The 21,537-nt window shown below is 48.8% G+C and overlaps 1 protein-coding gene across 2 annotated transcripts in view; it reads right to left on the bottom strand.

Moving 5' to 3' along the window:
- Positions 1-313: 313 nt before the first annotated feature.
- LOC138364231 (rab-like protein 3) overlaps positions 314-21,537 on the bottom strand; it is a 118,036-nt gene continuing 96,812 nt past the window's right edge. For both annotated transcript variants that reach the window (XM_069323559.1, XM_069323558.1), the window contains one exon: positions 314-1,322. In XM_069323559.1, coding sequence (XP_069179660.1) covers positions 1,131-1,322 — 192 coding nt within the window. In that variant the 3' untranslated portion in view covers positions 314-1,130. The remainder of the gene's footprint in view (positions 1,323-21,537) is intronic.

Consider the following 21,537-nt stretch of genomic DNA (forward strand, 5'->3'; position numbering starts at 1 on the left):
AGTAGTTTCAAAGCGATATATGACAAAGAGTGCTGGGTAGACGGGACACCACGAGCGTAGCTCTCATCCTGTAACTACACTTAGGTAATTACATACACACACACACTCACATCCCCAGGAAGCAGCCCGTAGCAGCTGTCTAACTCCCAGGTATTTATTTACAGCTAGGTCAACAAGTGCATCAGAGTGAAAGAACCCCTGCCCATTTATTTCCGCCTCCGCCGGGGATCAAACCCGGACCCTTAGGACTATGAACCCCGAGTGCTGTCTAATCAGCTGTCAGGCCCGTATCGCAAGGTTAAATCACACAACGTTTCTGGTTCATCCTTATTTATTAATAAATTAGAAAACTTTCCCTTCTTGTAAGATAGCCAGATTATTCAGATTTCTCACCACTGAATAAAACAATTATATGGGTGAGCTCTTGCCTCCATAAGTTAAGGTAATCACAACTTACTGGATAATGCTACATATAGGCTCTTCTCAGCACAATATCCTGCACTCTAACATGGTCACTTCCTAATAACCCTTTATCTACTTTGATTTTCCCTTCCACACACTTCCCTTCCACACACTTTAGTACATCTATCCTGTCATGTCACTATATACACATACAGTACTCTGCATGTGTATTGATCAGTCCTTATGTACACATACTGTATTCTCTGTATGTGTATTGATCAGTCCTCATGTACACATACTGTACTCTGTATGGTATTGATCAGTCCTCATGTACACATACTGTATTCTCTGTATGTGCATTGATCAGTCCTCATGTACACATACTGTATTCTCTGTATGGTATTGATCAGTCATCATGTACACATACTGTATTCTCTGTATATGTATTGATCAGTCATCATGTACACATACTGTACTCTCTGTTTGGTATCAGTTACTATACACACACACCACTATGTATGGTATCAGTGACTATACTCACACCACTATGTATGGTATCAGTCACTATATACACACACACTATTTTCTGTATGGTATCAGTTACAATATACACACACTATTCTCTGTATGGTATCAGTCACTATAAACAGTACATGTATTGCTAGACTGAATACAAAATGTTAAAACTATTACTTCAGGAAAATCTTGAAACAAAATACCCAGATCATTTAGCTAGTAACAATAAAAGTAGATGTACTTTTATTTCTTCTGTACATAGGGTTCTCTCTTTCAAGATATGAAAATGCTCCATCGGTCCTTGAGGTCGTCGTTTGCTGCCTTTCAATGACTTTATCAAAGAAACGAGATAGTCTGACTGCATTGCTGGAGCCTGGTGCAAGAGAGCGTTGATCAAATGTGTTCTGAAATAAAATTATTAAATATATGGATGCTGCAGTATGAATCATAATTATACCAAACATTTGACCCTTAAACCGAGCATATTGGGGGTGCCCGGAAGCGAAAAATATTTGAATTATGAAAAAATAACTTAAAAAGTTAAACAAATCTCCAACTTATTGGCTACAGCATCGTGAAACTTTCATCAAAATATTTTCAGAAATTGATTTTAGACAAATTTTTGTAGAAATAAAAACGTTTTGTCGATACATACGGAGAATAGCTCCCATTAACTGGAACCGAGGGTTACAATATATATTGTAATAAAGAGATGCAAGCACCTGTCTGACACTCAAAGAAGAATAGTAATAAGAAGTGTCCACAAAGTGGATATGCAGCTGATGCATTAATAGCATTGCTGAGTAATACATAACACAAATAATAATGAATAACTATGTTATTATACTCTATTTTGTTACATATCAAATAAATTCATTGTCAAATGTTAATATATGTTACTTTCATCAATGTTCCAAAAATATTTTTCTGGGGGGAGCCCCTATGGCTCACCAGAGCTTACTAGGCTGATATGCTAATGTCAGACTTTGGCATCAGTCATGTGAATGGAGTTCTTATGGACCTACCGGAAACCACGAGCCAGAACCTGGCCCCCCCCCCTCTAGAGAGGCAAGGGGAAGCAATGCCCTATAGAAACCTCCGGGTGGTTGGAAGCATTCTATGTCTGCCATCGACCGGGTTAGGCACCCAGAAAAGTAAGCGTCCCAAAACAAGCCCCTATTCTGGTGAAAATTACAACCAAAAGCCAAGAGTGGATAGAACTCCTAAAACAAAACTAGTATGACGCCACCCGTCGCCACGCCACTGTCTGCACAGCTACCCCCTCCCCGGGAGAGAGAAGGGGGAGCCCCAGACCTCCCGCGCCAACTATCCACACTCCAGTTCTTGAGGTTGATGCTCTGTTTTATGCTTCCCGGCTCGCATGTCAGCAGATGGTGTTTGCCTCCTCTGTGGAATCTGCTTGGGCCTAGGCTCTTAGGATGTCTTCGCCTTTTTTGTCTTCTCCTGTTTGAGGCTTCAGCCGTTGCGCAGTATATTCAGGCTGCTTCGGGTTCTTGCCATCCTGTCGGACTTGCTTGTTCTCCGGGGGTCCCGTAGTGGGCCTTCCCAGAAGGGTCATGCCAAGGCTCAGTGTTCCTCTCGTCATGGTAGGCCACTGGAGTCGGGTTCGGCTCCTCCTCCGGACCCACCTTCGTCTAGTCGACACGGTGTTCGCTCTGTGTGAGGTTTTGGGTCTCGTAAGGGGTGTCGGCCCTTTCGCAGTTCGCCCCATTGATGGGGTGATGGTGGGGGGGGGGGAGGCTTGTGCTGTTCGCTCACGCCTGGTCCCACGATTTGTGGACGTTTCGGGACGTTTCTATTGGCTTGCAGTGGTGTTGGGTGGCCCCTCCTCCCTCCGGGGGTTCGGGGCAGGCCTCCTCTTCTCCTCCTACGCTCTGTCAGGTCATCTTGGAGTGGGTTCGCTTGGGCGTGGTCAAAACGATGGCGTCCCTCAGATGGGTTTCCCGTCTGTTCCCAGTACCGAAACGGGACTGTGCGGATCTGCGGTTCATTCTGGACTTGTTTCGTCTGAACCCCTGGGTTTATTGCCCCCTCCTTTCGGATGACCACGCTGTCCCAGGTTCGTCTCCTGTTGGAGCCAGGCTCTTGGGTGTTGTCCCTGGACCTCCGGGACGCTTATTAGCACATCCCGATTCATCCAGGGTTCAGGGACTGGCTCGGTTTTGTTGTGGGGCGTCAGGATTACCGCTTTCATTATCTCCTGTTCGGGTTGAACCCGACGCCTCGCGTGTTCACACGCCTTACGCGGGTCATGGTGGCCCGCCTGCATCTCTTAGGTGTTCAGGCATTGGCCTACCTCGACGACTGGCTGGTTTGGGCTCTCAGCTGGTCCGGTTGTCTGCTTGCCACGCATTTGGTGCTTTCCCAGCTCGCCGGGTTCGGGTTCTTGGAGAACTGGATGAAGTCCCCTCTGGTTCCCTCCCAGGTTCGGACATGGCTGGGTCTTCAACCCGTTCTTGCAAATTCGTATAGTCAATATTGACTTATTAACTACGTGCATAGGTGATATACTAAACATCATAGATACCCTTAAAAAGCTTCATAGAAAACACCGACCTTACCTAATCTTGTTAGTATCTTAAGATAAGCATCTTATTGCTTCGTAATTACAATTGTTACTTAACCTATACCTATAATAGGTTAAGTAACAATTGTAATTACGAAGCTATAAGATGCTTATCTTAAGATACTAACAAGGTTAGGTAAGGTCGGTGTTTTCTATGAAGCTTTTTAAGGGTATCTATTATGTTTAGTATGTCACCTATGCACTTATTTAAGCTGTTGCTCGAGGGTCTGTGCGGGAGCATAAACTTTGCGATGTTGGTCTACCCGCCGGATCAAGTTTGGCTTCATCGGCTGTTCTGGTTCCTTCGAGGACATCTCTTCTGCCCCTCTCGTGATCACTGGGTTCGGACCCCGGGGGCTTTGCGTCTGCTGCTGCGTTGCCGGCTTCCTTCTTTGGGTTTTTCGGGATTCAGTGCCTTGGTGCCTACATGAGGCCCCGCTCGATGTGTTCACGGACGCATCGTCTCTTGGCTGGGGCTTTGTGACCAGTGCTCACCAGGCCGGCCAGGGGCGGTGGGGGTCTGTCCTTCCGTCGGGCCCACAGCACGGTGCGGGAGTTTGCGGCAGTGTGGTTCGCTCTTTGGAGGATTTGGGTCGCCCGTGGTTCGACGATCCGGCTCCATTCGGACGGTTCCCGGTTGTTCATTGTCTGAACCAGGGGAGGGTTCAATGTGGACCTTGGCTCTTTGGCGCTGGCCGCTTCGGGTGACTCGTCTGCTGAATTCTCGGGGTTTGGCTCTCTTGGCAGTTCACGTGCGGGAGTGTTCAACGTCTTGGCCGAAGGCCTGTCCCGTTTTGTTCCCCTCTCCACGAAATGGATGGTCGATGTCGATTCCTTCAGTTGGTTTTGCCAGATGTTCGGTTGTCCCGAGGTGGACCTCTTCGCAATGGCGTGGTCGCGGCGCCCTTCCCAGATTGCGAGGCCATTGGGGTCAATGCCTTTCGGCAGGACTGGTCGAGGTGGGGCATCCTGTACCTCTTTTCCCCGGTTCAGCTGTTGCTCCAGGTCCTGACTCGCTTGGAAACTTACCAGAGGAGAGTTGTCCTCTTGGCCCCGTGATGGCCAACCCAGCCGGGGTTTCAGGCACTGCTTGCTCAGTGTCCGAACCCGGAGGTTTTCCCGCGGCTTTGCCTCTTCCAGCAGATCGGACTGGTACGTCATGTGGATGGTTTGATCTGCTCCTCGAGTCTTCGCGCATGTTTTTTTGACGAGTTTTTTTACTCATCATCTCTATGGTGATCAGGTGGCTTCCTTGTTATTGTCCCACCTGCATGCTTCTTCTCAGCGGCAGTATGAGGTTTCCTGCTGGTCCTTCCGGTTCTTCTTACGTCTTCGTCATTGTCCTCCCTTTGTTTGGGTGGTGTCCTTTCTCTCTTGGTTGTTTCAGGACCATCACCTTATGCCTAACACTGTCACCTCGTATCGTGCGGTGCTGGCGGAGCCGTTGCAGCTTGCTTTCGGTATTGATGTTACGTCTGCGCCGTTTTGCTAGTTGCCTCGGGCATTGTTTCACCTCCAGCCTACTCATGCGCCGCCCGAGCCATCCTGGTCTTTGGACAGAGTGCTCTCTTTTCTTTCTTCTCCTCAGTTTGTTGTGGCCCCTTCAGTTCCGGATTGTTTTTCGAAGGCTCTTTTCCTGTTGGCATTGGCCTCTGGGGGTCGGGTTGGTGAGCTTCATGCTCTGCTCCGGCGCAGGGGTTTCTGCTCCTTCGGTCGGGGCGATTGGTTTGTTCGTCTGCAGCCTTCTTCTTTTCTGGCGAAGAATGAGACTGCTGCTTTTCGGAGAGGTCCCTGGATTGTTAATGCTTGGTTGGTTTGGCCGGGGGTGCATCATGTTTTGTGTCCGGTTGCGGCTTTCCGCCGTTATTTGCGCGGCGGGGGCATAAAATTATTTTATGGCATAAAAACCAATATGCCACAAAAATTTATGTGGCATATAGCTTAACACGGCTTCTGTGTCCATGGACGTGCTTTGGGTTGATCCGGTTTCCCTCCTTCCCTGTTCGCGGGTACGGGTCTCCCAGGTTGTCCGCAGGATTATTAAGGCTAGCCAGCCTGGTGTCCATCCACCGTGCCCATAACATTTGCAAGTTCGGGGCTCTCGCCGCCTTCTTTGGGAATATATCTTGGGCTGACATTCGGGAGCGAGGATTTTGGCGGTCGAACAGGGTCCTGTTGCTCGTTATCTTGTTTACGTCCCGGGGCCTGGTCGGGCCTGTGTCGCTTTGGGTCGGCGGATGCAGCCAGTGGTCTCATCTTTGGGTTGAGGTGTGAGCAGCAACCGCTTCCCGGGTAAGTCCCTCTTCTTTCCTCTGTGGGTAGTGAGCTCCCGGAGGCTTCCCGGCATCCCTCCCTCCCTCCGGTTGGCGGTTTTTCGTGTTTTGACATCCAGCCTCAGAACCAGGGTGTGGATCGCCGGCGTGGGAGGTCTGGGGCTCCCCCATCCCCACCCTCCCTGGGAGGGGGGAAGTTGCGCAGACGGCGACGCGGCAACGGGTGATGTCATACTAGTTTGCTAGTTTTGTTTGGGGAGTTCTGTCCACTCATTTGGCTTTTGGTTGCAATTTTCACCAGAATAGGGGTTTGTTTTGGGACGCTTACCTTTCTGGGTGCCTAACCCAGTCGATGGCAGACATACATGCTTCCAACCACACTGATGCCAAAGTCTGACATTAGCATATCAGCTTAGTAAGTAATTATCGAAAGAAGGCACCAAACCGGGAAGGCTATGTAGCACCATCAAATGCTCAAAATAATCAGAGGGCGCTAAATATCACCAAGGATGCCAATACGAGAACAAAAATGCATAAGGTGAACGATATCAAAAGTATCCGAGTCACCAAGAATTCTATTAAGGGACAGGTGACCGCGAGGGGTGGTCGGAAAGCAAGTAAGTAATTATCAAAAGAAGGCACCAAACCGGGAAGGCTATGTAGCACCATCAAAGACGCAAAATAATCAGAGGGCGTTAAATATCACCAAGGATGCCAATACGAGAACAAAAACGCATAAGGCGAACGATATCAAAAGTATCCAAGTCACCAAGAATTCTATCGAGGGACAGGCGACCGCGAGGGGCGGTCGGAAAGCAAGACATACGCTCGTCCTGGAAGTCAGGACATTCAAGAAGGACATGCACGACCGTAAGAGGGACAATGCAACTAGGACAATAAGGAGCAGGGAGGCGCTCCATCAAGTGACCATGGGTTAAGCGAGTATGGCCAATACGTAACCTCGCCAGAGCTGTTTCCCACCGCCGGTTACGGTGGAAGGAGGACTGCCACGAGGAAACACAACATTTAAGAGTACGTAGCTTGTTACCAGTAACAGACAACCGAGAAGCCTGCCAACGGGTAAGGACTGAGGAATGGATAACCGGGTAAAAGTCGGAATACGGAATGCCCTTACGAGAGATGGGACAAGAGCGGACAGCTTCCTTGGCGGCAGCATCTGCACGCTCATTTAAAGACACACCAATATGGCTGGGAACCCAACAAAACTCAACCAACTTAAATTTACTGTGAACGAGAAACAGCCAATGCTGGATCTCGACAACCACTGGATGAACTGGATTAAAGGACCCGAGAGCCATGAGGGCACTACGAGAGTCAACAACAACTACAAAGGAAGACTGACAACGAGAAAGTAGGAGACGAAGAGCATAGAGAATAGCATAAAGTTCCGCTGTAAAGATGCTAGTCTCCGGAGGCAAGCGACACATATAAGTGCGATCAGGAAAAACAACAGAGTAGCCAACACCGTTCGCTGACTTAGACCCATCGGTGAAGACAGAAACGGAGCGGGAGTGAGAAGAAAAGTGCTCGAGGAAAAGGCGTTTTAGAACCGTAGGAGGGGTAAAAGCTTTAGTGATACGGGTCAAGGATGTACAAAACTGCGGAAGAGGGACTCTCCACGGGGGCAAAGAAGGAACAACACGAGGAGAAACATCAGAAATACGAACGGAAAGAGAATCCTGTAGGCGAGATAACCGGACAGAAAGAGGGAGGTGGTGAAGAGGAACAGGAACCGCAGGAGGGGTAAAAGTTAAAGCACGACAGACGCGAGAGGAAGGATGTTGCAAGGACCGCGCAAGATAGCGAAGACAGTAGCGATCACGGCGGTCCTGGAGAGACAGGAAGCCAGTGTCAACATACAAGCTAAGGATGGGAGTCGAACGAAAGGCACCAGAACTGAGGCGCAACCCAGTATGGTGCAAAGCATCAAGACGGCGAAGAGTAGAAGGAGAAGCAGACGAGTAAGCAGGGCAACCATAATCGAGCTTAGACAGGACGAGAGAGGAATGTAAAGCAAGGAGAGTGCGCCTATCTGCCCCCCAAGAAGTATGGGACAAGACCCGAAGGAGGGTAAGGGCCTTAGAGCACTCAACACGGAGGTAAGAGATATGGGGAGACCAAGACAAACGAGTGTCAAGGAATAACCCCAAAAGCGCAGCATCTTTGTACTCAAGGGGATGACCAAAAAGTGACAAAGAGGGACGAAGAACGACCCGTTTCCGTGTAAAAGTCATGGCACAAGTCTTAGAAGTAGAGAACTTGAAGCCATGATCGGTGGCCCAAGAGGACACGGCATCAATTGCAAGTTGAAGCCGGCGCTGAAGGAGAGGCGAATCATCACCCTGACAGCAAAGGGTAAGATCATCGACATAGAGAGCGGAGAAGACACCAGAAGGAAGAGAGGAAAGAAGACCATTGAGGGCAACCAGAAAAAGAGTAGTGCTCAGAACACTACCCTGGGGCACACCTTCCTATTACTGAAAAGAGGCAGAGAGAGCGGTACCAAGGCGCACCCGAAAGGAACGACGAGAGAGGAAGCTGCGGAGAGAGAGAGAGGGAGATGACCACGAAGGCCAAAAGAATGAAGTTGAGATAGAATATGATATCGCCAAGTGGTGTCTAAGCCTTTTCCAGGTCAAAAAGGACGGCAACAACGGAGGTCTTCGCAGCAAAAGCAGTACGAATATAGACCTCCAAGTTCACCAGGACATCTGTTGTGCTGCGGCACTTGCGGAAACCAAATTGAGAAGGGGAGAGGAGGTGGTGGTGTTCCAGGAACCACATCAGACGAACGTTAACCATACGTTCAAAGAGTTTGCAGACACAACTTGTGAGAGCAATAGGGCGAAAGTACTTAGGGGAAGTACCCAGAGACCCCGGTTTGCGAACAGGGAGGACAACGGCATCAAGCCAGTCCTCAGGGACTGACGAAGACTCCCAGATCCGATTATACAGACTCAGTAAATACTGAGACGTGCTCGGAGGGAGATGGCGAAGCATCTCATAATGAATACCATCGGAGCCCGCCGCCGTAGAACCGCAGAGGGCCAGGGCAGAACGAAGTTCAGAGAGAGAGAAGGGATCATTATAGGGAAGCTGAAGATGAGTGCAGAAATCTAAAGGACGAGACTCAAGGACAGGTTTACGAAGAAGGAAAGATTGGGGAAGATGAAGACCAGAGCTAACAGAAGAAAAGTGGGAACCCAGTTCGGAAGCGACCTGCAACGGGTCCGTCACAAGAGTACCACGGAGGTGAAGGACCGGTGAAACATCGGGAACAAACTTACCCGCTATCTTGCGGATACGCTTCCAGATCTGGGCCAGAGGGGTTTCGGACGTAATTGTTGAGACATAAGATGCCCAACATTCACGTTTAGCCGTACAGATGGCCCTATGGGCCACCGCACTCGCTTTCCGAAAGAAAAGAAAAGAATCGGTCGTCTGCCTACGGCGGTGCCTCTTCCAGGCTGCACGCTTACAGCGGACAGCCCGAGCACAGTCCGCATTCCACCAGGGAACGCACTTCCGTGGACCCCGAGAGGAAGAGCGAGGAATAGAGCGGAGGGCAGCGTTGAAGACAGTGTCATGAAAAAGGAGGAGACCGCGAGAGAGAGGCAGAAGGGAGAGGTCAGAGAGAGCAGCACTGAGGGTAAATAGGGTCCAGTCTGCCTTAGCAAACTGCCACCTAGGGAAAGAGAGGGAAGGGCAAAAAGAGAAAAAGGAAACAAGGATGGGGAAATGATCACTTCCATGGAGGTCATCAAGAACCTGCCACGTGAAATCTAAGCAAAGAGAAGAAGAGCAGAGAGAAAGATCAAGACAAGAAAGGGTGCGAGTCTGAGAGTCCAAATGAGTGGGCTCACCAGAATTCAGAAGAGACAGGGAAGAAGAGAGGAGAAACGGCTCAAGGAGGCGACCCCGGGTATTCGTGAGAACGTCACCCCAAAGAGAATGACGACAATTGAAGTCACCCAGCAGGAGCACAGGCTCCGGCAAGGAGTCTAGGAGGTGTTTCAAATCAGGAAGAGAGAGCGGGACACTCGGGGGAAGATAAATGGAACAAACTGTGTACCATTTCCCCACAAAGATACGAGCAGCAGAACAATGGAGAGGCGAAGGAAAAAGTAAAGGAACAAAGGGAACATCAGCACGAATCAAGAGAGCAGAAGAATTAGAAGCCCCACCATCGGCTGGGGGGGGGGGGAGAGAAAGGAATAGCCACGAAAACGACCAGGACGAGCACCAAGCATCGGCTCCTGGAGACAGACACAAAGGGGCGAAAACCGCGAAATCAAAAGTTGGAGTTCGAGGAAATTGGCGTAATAACCTTGAACGTTCCATTGAAGAATGGACAACGATGAGAAGAGAAAGGACAAAAACAGAGAACAAGGAAGAAACAAAGGTGAAAGAGCAACAGAACACGTTAAAGAATATCAGGGTCGGGATCAGGATCAACAAAGTCAGGGTTAGGGGGCATGGGTAAACTGAGCAAAGACGGAGGGAAGGAAACGGGAGAACAGATCAGAGGTGGGCGGGCGGGGTCCGGAGGAGGAGGAGGAGGAGGAGGAGGAGGAGGAAGAGGAGGAGACAACGGAGAGGAGCAGTCAAGGACAGCAGCAGGAAGAGGGGGAGTAGAAAGAGGGGAGCGCACCCCAGCAAGAGCAGTAACCGAAAGGGAAGCAGGGGCCAAAGAAACCTCCATAGCAGGAACAGGGGGTGCAATCACTGAAACGGGAGGGGAAGGAGCAACAGAGCCAGAAGTAGGAGCCGAGGAAGAAAGCGAAGCCTTCTTACCCGCCAGGGAGGAGGAAGGAGAGGAGCCAGGCTTACGCTTCTGACTTAAAGAGACTGGTGTCCCAGCAACTACGTACCGGGCAACGGATTCTAGTGTCTTAACAGGAGAAGCTGAACGAGAGCACACACGACGGCCGTTAGGAGAGCGATGGACATCCGCCTGCACCGACAGGCGGCGGGGAGAGCCGATAGATGGAGGAAGAGGATGGGAAGGAGGATCGGAGGGGGACGAGGAAGAAGACACAGGAGACATGACAGACCGGGTAGAAAGAAGGGGAACCCCAGACAGAGGACCAGGAGGGGGACCCCTCGGGACAGAACACAAAGGGACAGAGGAGGGGGCAGTGGGCGTATCAGGGTCCAAGGCCCGGAAACGGTTGTGAGTCTGAGGAAGGGGGGAAGGACGAGGAAAGGAAGAGCGCAACACGCGAGCATAAGAGATGTTAGTATAAGGCGGGAGCCGGCGAACCTGGCGCCTCGCCTCAGGAAAAGATAAACGCTCCCGGTGCTTCAGGTTGAGGACGGCTGCCTCAAGCTTGTAATGGATACAGGCACGGGAGAAGGTAGGATGGGCCTCACCGCAGTTGAGGCAGCGAGCTTGGGGAGAAGTGCACTCCGACTTAGAGTGACCTTCACCCCCACACAAAGGACAGAGAGAGACAGTCCCAGAGCAGCGAAGGGCACCATGCCCAAATCTCCAGCACTTATTACAAAGTCGAGGAGAAGGAATATACTCCTGGACAAAGCACCTAGCACCAGCAAGAATGACCGAGGATGGAAGGGTCCTACCATCAAAGGTGATCTTCACAACGCGAAGGGGTTGACATCGACGACCACGAGGGGGACGAGTAAACGAATCAACCTGGAGAACAGAATGGCCTTGGGCATCAAGGATATGCCGAATATTATCGTGGCAATCCTGCAGATTCCGAACACCAGTTGCAACATGGGGTGGGAGGAGAATAGTGGCAACACTGGCATTCATCTGAACGTTCTTGGAGACCCGAACAGGGATCTCGCCAAGGCAAGATAAGGCAGCCAAGCGGGAAGCTGCATCCTGAGAAGGAGCAGCAACGACACGTGTACCGAAACGAGTGGGGTTGAAAGTAACAGACGCATCCACGGAATCTACAAAATGCCGATGGAGGGAGAAATCGTCAGGAGGCGCAGAATCAAGAGGGAGGAGATCAAGGTATTTGGCCCATGAAGCAGGACCAAACAAGGCCCGATACGCATCAGCACGGGAAGGAATCGAGCGAGTGCGACTGGGGCGCGAACGGCGTTGAGAACCCCTAGAGAGAGAGGGGTCAAAAGGCGCAGTAGTCACAACGAGAGACTTAGCCGCACCAGGGGACGAAGTGGTCACCACCGGGGGCTGGAGGCTCGACCCAACCACAGAGGAGGAAGGGGAGCTGGGGGAAGAAGTCAGGACGGTCAAAGGAAGAGCAAGGTCGGGGCCCAACACAGCGGGAGCTACAGAGCCTGGTCTTCCAATACAGGCCGACTCGGGGGCTTGGTCGCCCACCCCACGAGCCCGAGAGGGTACAACGGAAACATTCAATGACATAGAAACGAAGAGAAAAATTCATCCACGAATGTGCCCCCATACCCACCATGGAGCCACAATTAGAAGCAGGACACCCAACAGGAAGCTATCGCCGATCATGCCGGGGCCCCCTAGGGGTGCGTCGTGAGTATACGCCCCACAAACGCCACCTTAAGACACAGTCAGTCCGTCGAGATCGGGTTCAGCGACGAAAGGGGGATTGACAATAAAAGGTTCCCCTCGCTCGAGACGTTGGGTACTACAGTTCTACGGGTGCAAGAGTATGCCTCCTCAAGCACCCGGGCGTCAAAATAGAAGAAGTCCAAAGAAATAATCCAAAACAAGCAAAAGGTCGGCAGGAAACGACAAGCAGATAGGAGAAGAGGGGGGAGAAAAACGAAACATAAGGAAAAGGAAAAGTGATCCGGCACAATTAGAGAAGACAGCAGCAGGAGTGCAAGGCCAGAAAAGGACAGAGGACTGCCCCATGAAGCATCACACTTCGGCAGCCGTCCACCAAGCCCCCTCACGACGCCAACGGGCCGGATGGGGAGGGGGAGGGCTCTTGTAAACAAACGCCATCTTTAAAAAAAATCATGGTCCTCATTGCCGGGTGTCAGAACCTCAGTAGTGAGTGAGCAACCAAGGCTGGCGCTCGCAGCATGAGCGCACAGCACTGCTGTTCAGCGTGTGACCACAGCATCGCCTAATATTGTCAAAATATATATATATCTGTTTTATTTAGCCATGATAGTATTATAGAAGAGCCTGAGTGTGATAATGACTGGGTACAATGTTCAAGCATCAGTGATTCAATACTGTTCGCGATGTTCACAGCGCCAGCCACAGCACCACAGCATTATTTCGTCCATCTAGGAATCTTCAAACGACTTTTTAGGTTCCTTTTCAAAATAAACTTGTGGTCAATTATTCATTTACAGGAATTAGTGGCCAGGATTGTGGTTATAATTAGCATTTTGCATAGTATTGATGGAAGGAGGAATTTTGGTGAGGGAGGGAGGGAGAGAATTGAGGTAGCCTCACTGTGTGGCAGCCACTCTTGTTTTGCTCACCATACTAGCTCTGTGGTTCACTATGGGGAACACACATGTACATGGTATACAGAGTGAGTGAGAGTGAGTGAGTGAGTGAGTGAGTGAGTGAGTGAGTGAGTGAGTGAGTGAGTGAGTGAGTGAGTGAGTGTGTGAGTGTGTGTGAGTGTGTGTGTGTGTGTGTGTGTGTGTGTGAGAGTGAGAGAGAGTGTGAGTGAGTGTGAGTGTGAGTGTGTGTGTGTGTGTGTGTGTGTGTGTGTGTGTGTGTGTGTGTGTGTGTGTGTGTGTGTGTGTGTGTGTGTGTGTGTGTGTGTGTGTGTGTGTGTGTGTGTACTCACCTAGTTGTACTCACCTAGTTGTGTTTGCGGGGGTTGAGCTCTGGCTCTTTGGTCCCGCCTCTCAACCGTCAATCAACAGGTGTACAGATTCATGAGCCTATCGGGCTCTGTCATATCTACACTTGAAACTGTGTATGGAGTCAGCCTCCACCACATCACTTCCTAATGCATTCCATTTGTCAACCACTCTGACACTAAAAAAGTTCTTTCTAATATCTCTGTGGCTCATTTGGGCACTCAGTTTCCACCTGTGTCCCCTTGTGCGTGTTCCCCTTGTGTTAAATAGACTGTCTTTATCTACCCTATCAATCCCCTTCAGAATCTTGAATGTGGTGATCATGTCCCCCCTAACTCTTCTGTCTTCCAGCGAAGTGAGGTTTAATTCCCGTAGTCTCTCCTCGTAGCTCATACCTCTCAGCTCGGGTACTAGTCTGGTGGCAAACCTTTGAACCTTTTCCAGTTTAGTCTTATCCTTGACTAGATATGGACTCCATGCTGGGGCTGCATACTCCAGGATTGGCCTGACATATGTGGTATACAAAGTTCTGAATGATTCTTTACACAAGTTTCTGAATGCCGTTCGTATGTTGGCCAGCCTGGCATATGCCGCTGATGTTATCCGCTTGATATGTGCTGCAGGAGACAGGTCTGGCGTGATATCAACCCCCAAGTCTTTTCCTTCCCTGACTCCTGAAGAATTTCCTCTCCCAGATGATACCTTGTATCTGGCCTCCTGCTCCCTACACCTATCTTCATTACATTACATTTGGTTGGGTTAAACTCTAACAACCATTTGTTCGACCATTCCTTCAGCTTGTCTAGGTCTTCTTGAAGCCTCAAACAGTCCTCTTCTGTTTTAATCCTTCTCATAATTTTAGCATCGTCCGCAAACATTGAGAGAAATGAATCGATACCCTCCGGGAGATCATTTACATATATCAGAAACAAGATAGGACCGAGTACAGAGCCCTGTGGGACTCCACTAGTGACTTCACGCCAATCGGAGGTCTCACCCCTCACCGTAACTCTCTGCTTCCTATTGCTTAGATACTCCCTTATCCACTGGAGCACCTTACCAGCTACACCTGCCTGTCTCTCCAGCTTATGTACCAGCCTCTTATGCGGTACTGTGTCAAAGGCTTTCCGACAATCCAAGAAAATGCAGTCCGCCCAGCCCTCTCTTTCTTGCTTAATCTGTGTCACCTGATCGTAGAATTCTATCAAGCCTGTAAGGCAAGATTTACCCTCCCTGAATCCATGTTGGCGATTTGTCACGAAGTCCCTTCTCTCCAGATGTGTTACTAGGTTTTTTCTCACGATCTTCTCCATCACCTTGCATGGTATACAAGTCAAGGACACTGGCCTGTAGTTCAGTGCCTCTTGTCTGTCGCCCTTTTTGTATATTGGGACCACATTCGCCGTCTTCCATATTTCTGGTAGGTCTCCCGTCTCTAGTGACTTACTATACACTATGGAGAGTGGCAGGCAAAGTGCCCCTGCACACTCTTTCAGTACCCATGGTGAGATCCCATCTGGACCAACAGCCTTTCTAACATCCAGATCCAGCAGGTGTCTCTTGACCTCCTCTCTCGTAATTTCGAACTCCTCCAAGGCCGCCTGGTTTACCTCCCTTTCTCCTAGCACAGTGACCTCACCCTGTTCTATTGTGAAGACCTCCTGGAACCTCTTGTTGAGTTCCTCACACACCTCTCTGTCATTCTCTGTATACCTGTCCTCGCCTGTTCTAAGTTTCAATACCTGTTCTTTCACTGTTGTTTTCCTTCTGATGTGACTGTGGAGTAGCTTTGGTTTGGTCTTGGCTTTGTTTGCTATATCATTTTCAAAATTTTTCTCTGCTTCTCTTCTCACCCTGACGTACTCATTCCTGGTTCTCTGGTATCTCTCTCTGCTTTCTGGTGTTCTGTTATTCCGGAAGTTCCTCCACGCCTTTTTGTTCAGTTTCTTCGCTTCCATACATGCCCTATTATACCATGGATTCTTCTGTTGCTTCTCGGATTTTTCCCTTTGGGCCGGGATGAACATGTTTACTGCCTCCTGACACTTTTGGGTAACATAGTCCATCATACCCTGTACAGACTTGTCTCTGAGGTCTGTGTCCCAAGGTATTTCACTTAGGAAACTTCTCATCTGTTCATAATTCCCCTTTCGGTATGCCAGCCTTTTGATTCCTAGTTCTTTTTGGGGGGAGATAAGTCCTAGCTCTACCAGGTACTCAAAGTTCAATACACTGTGGTCACTCATTCCCAAGGGCGCTTCCATCTTAACTTCCCTTATATCCCATTCATTTAGGGTAAATATCAAATCAAGCATTGCTGGTTCATCTTCTCCTCTCATTCTTGTTGGTTCTTTGGTGTGCTGGCTTAGAAAGTTTCTTGTTGCCACGTCCAGCAGCTTAGCTCTCCATGTTTCTGGTCCTCCATGCGGGTCTCTGTTCTTCCAATCTATCTTCCCATGGTTGAAGTCTCCCATAATTAGTAGTCCAGATCCATTCCTGCTAGCAACAGAAGCTACTCTTTCTATTATGTTAATGGTGGCCATGTTGTTTCTATCATATTCCTGTCTAGGTCTTCTGTCATTTGGTGGTGGATTATATATGACTGCGACTATAATTTTTTTCCCTCCATTTGTTACAGTACCTGCTATGTAGTCACTGAAACCTTCGCAGCCCTGAATATCCATCTCCTCAAAATCCCAGCCTTGTCTTACCAGCAGAGCTACACCACCCCCACCTCTTCCTTCCCTCTCTTTCCTCATAACATAATAGTCCTGTGGGAACACTGCACTTGTTATCGTTTTCGTGATCTTTGTTTCTGTGAGGGCTATTATGTCTGGGTTTTCCTCTAGTACCAGTTCTCCAAGCTCATTTGCTTTATTTGTAATTCCATCTATGTTTGTGTACATCGCTTTGAGGCTCACTTTCTTCTGTCCCTTCTCAAATCACCTCCTTGGTGAGTGTTCTGCTGGTGGGGGAGACTGTTCCATGGGTGTGAGGACCTGTGAGGTGGATAACAGGGTCTCAGAGGATACTGGGATGAGGGGCGGGGGATCCAGTGAAGGGGGAGGGACAGGGAGGGTATGGGGTGAAAGGGGAGGGAGGACGGGAAGGAAAAGGGGGGAGGGAGGACTCGGGAGGAGGGGAGGGGTAGAAGGGTGGGGATTGGGTGTGGGGGGAGGGAGATTTTGCTGAACATTTGAGTGGGGGCAGGGAGGGTTTGGGGTAGGGGGGTTTTCTATGCAGTGGAGGGAGGCGGGGTTGTCCTCCCTTCTGGTGTTACTGGGTAGCTGGTTATGGGTTCCCCCCTCGCCTCTGGGGGTGTTGGGTTGGGAGCTGTGACTTCCTGGTTTTCCCCTCTCGCCCTGCGCCTCTTCCTTGCTTCTGCCGCCACGGCTCTCTCCTCCCTTGTCATGTCTCTCTGGAGGAATACATTTTTTAATTTTCCCACGTTTTTCAGGGAGCTCTTCCTTGATAGGATCTTCTCCTTTGTGTTCTCGTTTGCAAACACTATCTTTATCATTCGGTCTCGGTCTTTGTTGTACCGGCCTAGCCTGAAAACCTTGTGTGTGTGTGTGTGTGTGTGTGTGTGTGTGTGTGTGTGTGTGTGTGTGTATATATATATATATATATATATATATATATATATATATATATATATATATATATATATATATATATATATAGTGTAATAACAGCACCATGAGTATGTTGAGAGGAGCTAGTTTGGTGAGGGAGGTGACGTCATAATCATAGTGTCGTCTGCTGTGTGATTTCTCATGCAGTGTATGGTGGCCACTGTACTGTTTGGACACAATGCTGGCTTACTTGCATAATTCTGGTATATAAAACATGTACATAGGTATATATAACATGTGTAAATAGTGTAATAAAAACAATAACAGTATGGTGGGAGGAGCAATGTTGGCAAGTAAGATGTTGGAGTGAGGGAGACTGGCTGGGTGTGGCTGCTCACACTCGCGGTGTTCTGAATGTGTTGATGGTGAATGTATATAGTGTGTGACAGTGTATAGTCTGTAAATAGATTGTATATATACATAAATTAGCATGATACATGGTAAATATGTGCAACATATTTACCATGTAAATACCATGTAAATAACGACCGGCTTCATAGGGAGCCGGTCGGCCGAGCGGACAGCATGCTGGACTTGTGATCCTGTGGTCCTGGGTTCGATCCCAGGCGCCGGCGAGAAACACTGGGCAGAGTTTCTTTCACCCTATGCCCCTGTTACCTAGCAGTAAAATAGGTACCTGGGTGTTAGTCAGCTGTCACGGGCTGCTTCCTGGGGGTGGAGGCCTGGTCGAGGACCGGGCCGCGGGGACACTAAAAATCCCCGAAATCATCTCAAGATAACCTCAAGATAACATATGTGTACACAAGTGTCACGCACATAACACAGTGTCCTCGGACAGTACGGATGTTTTACTGCCATAATATAGTGTATATGTTCATTATGCATAGGATTAGCACATAAAAACAAATAAAATGTATTTGGAACGGTGTGCAAAAATTAACAAAAATATATTCGCGGCAACTCGCTTGCCCCGACCCAGGCGCCCTACTGGCCCCAGGAGCACACGTCACGCTCCAACTTATGGACCCCATAGCAGCCAAAGTTCGATTTTTGTTTGACATACCCATACTGAGGGAAGGGTTTTTGACACTTTAAAAAAAGAAAAGAATTTTTTCAAGAGAATTTATTTCCTGTGCACTGGGGGGAAGGGGGTGTCATATTTAGAGTAAAAGGGTTAAAGGTTAAGAAATTCAAAATTTAAACAAAATGTAAGCAACTTAAGCATGCTTAAGAAATTTTCAGCCCTCATATATTTCACAGTGTCTCCACAGCGAGTACTTTGTGTTTTCTCGGAAAACTGTGTTGAGTTAACAATTGGAAAAAAGTGAAATGGTAAAAATTTATGTGGCATATTGTTTAACTTTATTGTTTGAAAGGTCAAGGATTTCCAAAGATTTTCAGGATTCTGAATATCAATTATTGAAAGTTTGTTTGTTTATTTTTTAATCTGTGGCATCATAGAGATCATATCAGATCATATGACATAGGAACTGTCCATCCTTGGATTAACCCTATAACTGCACAACACACCTGCAGGCCCACGTCTGGGGGTGCGCTACGCGCCTCTGGGTATTTGTATTTTTCACGTTCCATTCAAAACTCCCGTGGCTACATGGGGTTCACATCAGCTTCTTCAGGGCTCTTGTAAACAGACGCCATCTTTAAAAAAAATCGTGGTCCACATTCCCGGGTGTGAGAGCCTCAGTACTGAGTGACCAACCAAGGCCGGCGCACGCAGCATGAGCTCACAGCACTGCTGTTCAGCTTGTGACCACAGCATTGCCTAATAATGTCAAAAAATATATATATATAACTTGTATTATTTAGCCATGATAGTACTACAGAAGGGCCTGAGTGTGATAATGACTGTGTACAATGTTCAAATATTAGTGATTCAATGCTGTTCACGATGTTCACAGCACTAGCCACAGCATTATTTCGTCCATCTAGGAACCTTCAAACGACGACTTAGGTTCCTTTACAAAATAAACTTGTGGTCAATTATGTATTTACAGGATTTAGTGACCAGTATTGTGATAACAGCAGGATTGTGGTGATAATAAGCACTGTGTGTAGTATTGTGGGAGGAGTAATTGTGGTGAGGGAGCGAGGGAGAGAATTGAGGTAGCCTCACTGTGTGGCACCCACTCTTGCTTTGCTCATCATACTAGCTTAGTAATTCACTATGGTAAACACATTTGTACATGGGTATATACAATGTGTGTATGTAGTGTAGTAACAGCAACAGGAGTATGTTGGGAGGAGCTGTTTTGGTGAGGGAGGTGACGTAATCGTAGCGTCGTCTGCTGGCTGCTGTGTGATTTCTCATGCAGTGTATGGTGGCCACTGTAAAGTTGGGACACAATACCGGCTTACTTGCATAGTTCTGGTGAATAAAACATGTAGATAGGTATACATAACATGTGTAAATAGTGTAATACAAACAATAACAGTATGGTGGGAGGAGCAATGTTGGCGAGTAAGATGTTGGAGTGAGAGAGAGAGACTGGATGTTGGAGGAGTGAGGGTGTGGCAGCCGACATTTGCGAAATTATGAGTGTGTTGATGGTGAATATATATATAGTATGTGATAGTGTATAGTGTGTAAATAGGCTGTATATATACATAAATTAGCATGATACAATGGAAATATGTGCCGGATATGTGTGCACATGTGTCATGCACGTAACAGTGTCTTCGGACAGTACAGATGTTCTACTGCCATAATATAGTGTATGTGTTCATTATACATAGGATTGGCACGTAAAAGCATATAAAATGTATTTAGAACTGTGCGCAGAAAATGAACATATTTTCGCGGCAACTCCTGCACCCTGCCCCGAGCGCCCTACCGCCCCCGGGGGCGTACGCCACGGGCGACCAGGGAATGATGACGTCACGCACAAACTTACGGACCCCATAGCAGCCAAAGTACATACAATTTCGACCTTCTGTTACCCATACTCAGGGGAGGGTTTTTGACACTTTCAAAACAGAAAATAATTTTTTCCAGAGATTTTATTTCCTGCGCACTGGGAGGGGGGGGGGGTGTCATATTTGGAGGCCGCGCAGTTAAGGGGTTAAACTTGGATTAAAAAGTGAAGTGAAAACAACATTTATGAGAATGAGATTTGAAAAACTTAACATACCATCAAGTGGCACAAAGCTGTAAATGCAGCTAAGGAAAAAATACAGCATGAGTGAAATGAAACTCTTCTTTCCAAGTGGATACCTGGTTGATATCTGGTTGATGGGGTTCTGGGAGTTCTTCTACCCCCCAAGCCCGGCCCGAGGCCAGGCTCGACTTGTGAGAGTTTGGTCCACTAGGCTGTTGCTTGGAGCGGCCCGCAGGTCCACATACCCACCACAGCCCGGTTGGTCCAGTACTCCTTGCAGGAAACAATCTAGCTTCCTCTTGAAGATGTCCACGGTTGTTCCGGCAATATTTCTTATGCTTGCTGGGAGGGTGTTAAACAACCGTGGACCTCTGATGTATATATAGTGTTCTCTTATTGTACCTATGGCACCCCTGCTCTTCACTGGTTCTATTCTGCATTTTCTTCCATATCCTTCACTCCAGTACGTTGTTATTTTACTGTGTAGATTTGGTACTTGGCCCTCCAGTATCTTCCACGTGTACAGAGCACCACTTGGTTTCCGAACTTTAGTTATCCGAAACTTCCAGTTTCCCGATTGGGGTTGGGGAGTCATGCTACCCGAACAAAGTTCGGGTAGGAAGGGGTCCGCCAAGCGTCACGCCGGTTTGTTGTGGTGGGTGGGAGATGGTCCAGTTTGCCCACGGTGACTTCACAGATTCACGGCCTATTATTCCTATTATTTTGAATTGCCATAAGGCTGGAATGTTCATTCTGTGCTTTTGTTTTACATATCTGCACAATCAAGAAACATCTGTGCACCATGTTGGCTCCAAATGCACGCATTGCGTCAGTGATGGCTGACTGGTGGGTGGATGGACGATGGAGTTTAGGTGGGAGGCAGTATGAATGAGGGGGGGGGGAGAATCAGTGAGAGAGGGGGAGAGAGAGATGCTAGGAGGGAGGGGGAGGTAGGGAGAGATGTTAGGAGGTAGGGAGAGATGCTAAGAGGGAGGGGGAGGTAGGGAGAGATGCTAGGAGGTAGGCAGGAAGGGATGGAAGTAGTGAGAATTAGGGAGGGAAAGGCGGGCTGGCAGGCACAGGCAGGCAGGCACAGGCAGGCAGGCACAGGCAGGCAGGCACAGGCAGGCAGGCACAGGCAGGCAGGCACAGGCAGGCAGGCAGGCGCAGCAGGGAGTGAGTGGTAGTCACGCGGTTGAACCGCGTGACCTTGAGAGATGGGATGTAGGGGGGCGGGTGGTTTGTTGGTGGTGGGGGCGAGACCGGCTCATTCCCGAAGA

This window comes from Procambarus clarkii, chromosome 13 (genome assembly GCF_040958095.1).
Source record: "Procambarus clarkii isolate CNS0578487 chromosome 13, FALCON_Pclarkii_2.0, whole genome shotgun sequence".
Lineage (NCBI taxonomy): Eukaryota > Metazoa > Arthropoda > Malacostraca > Decapoda > Cambaridae > Procambarus > Procambarus clarkii.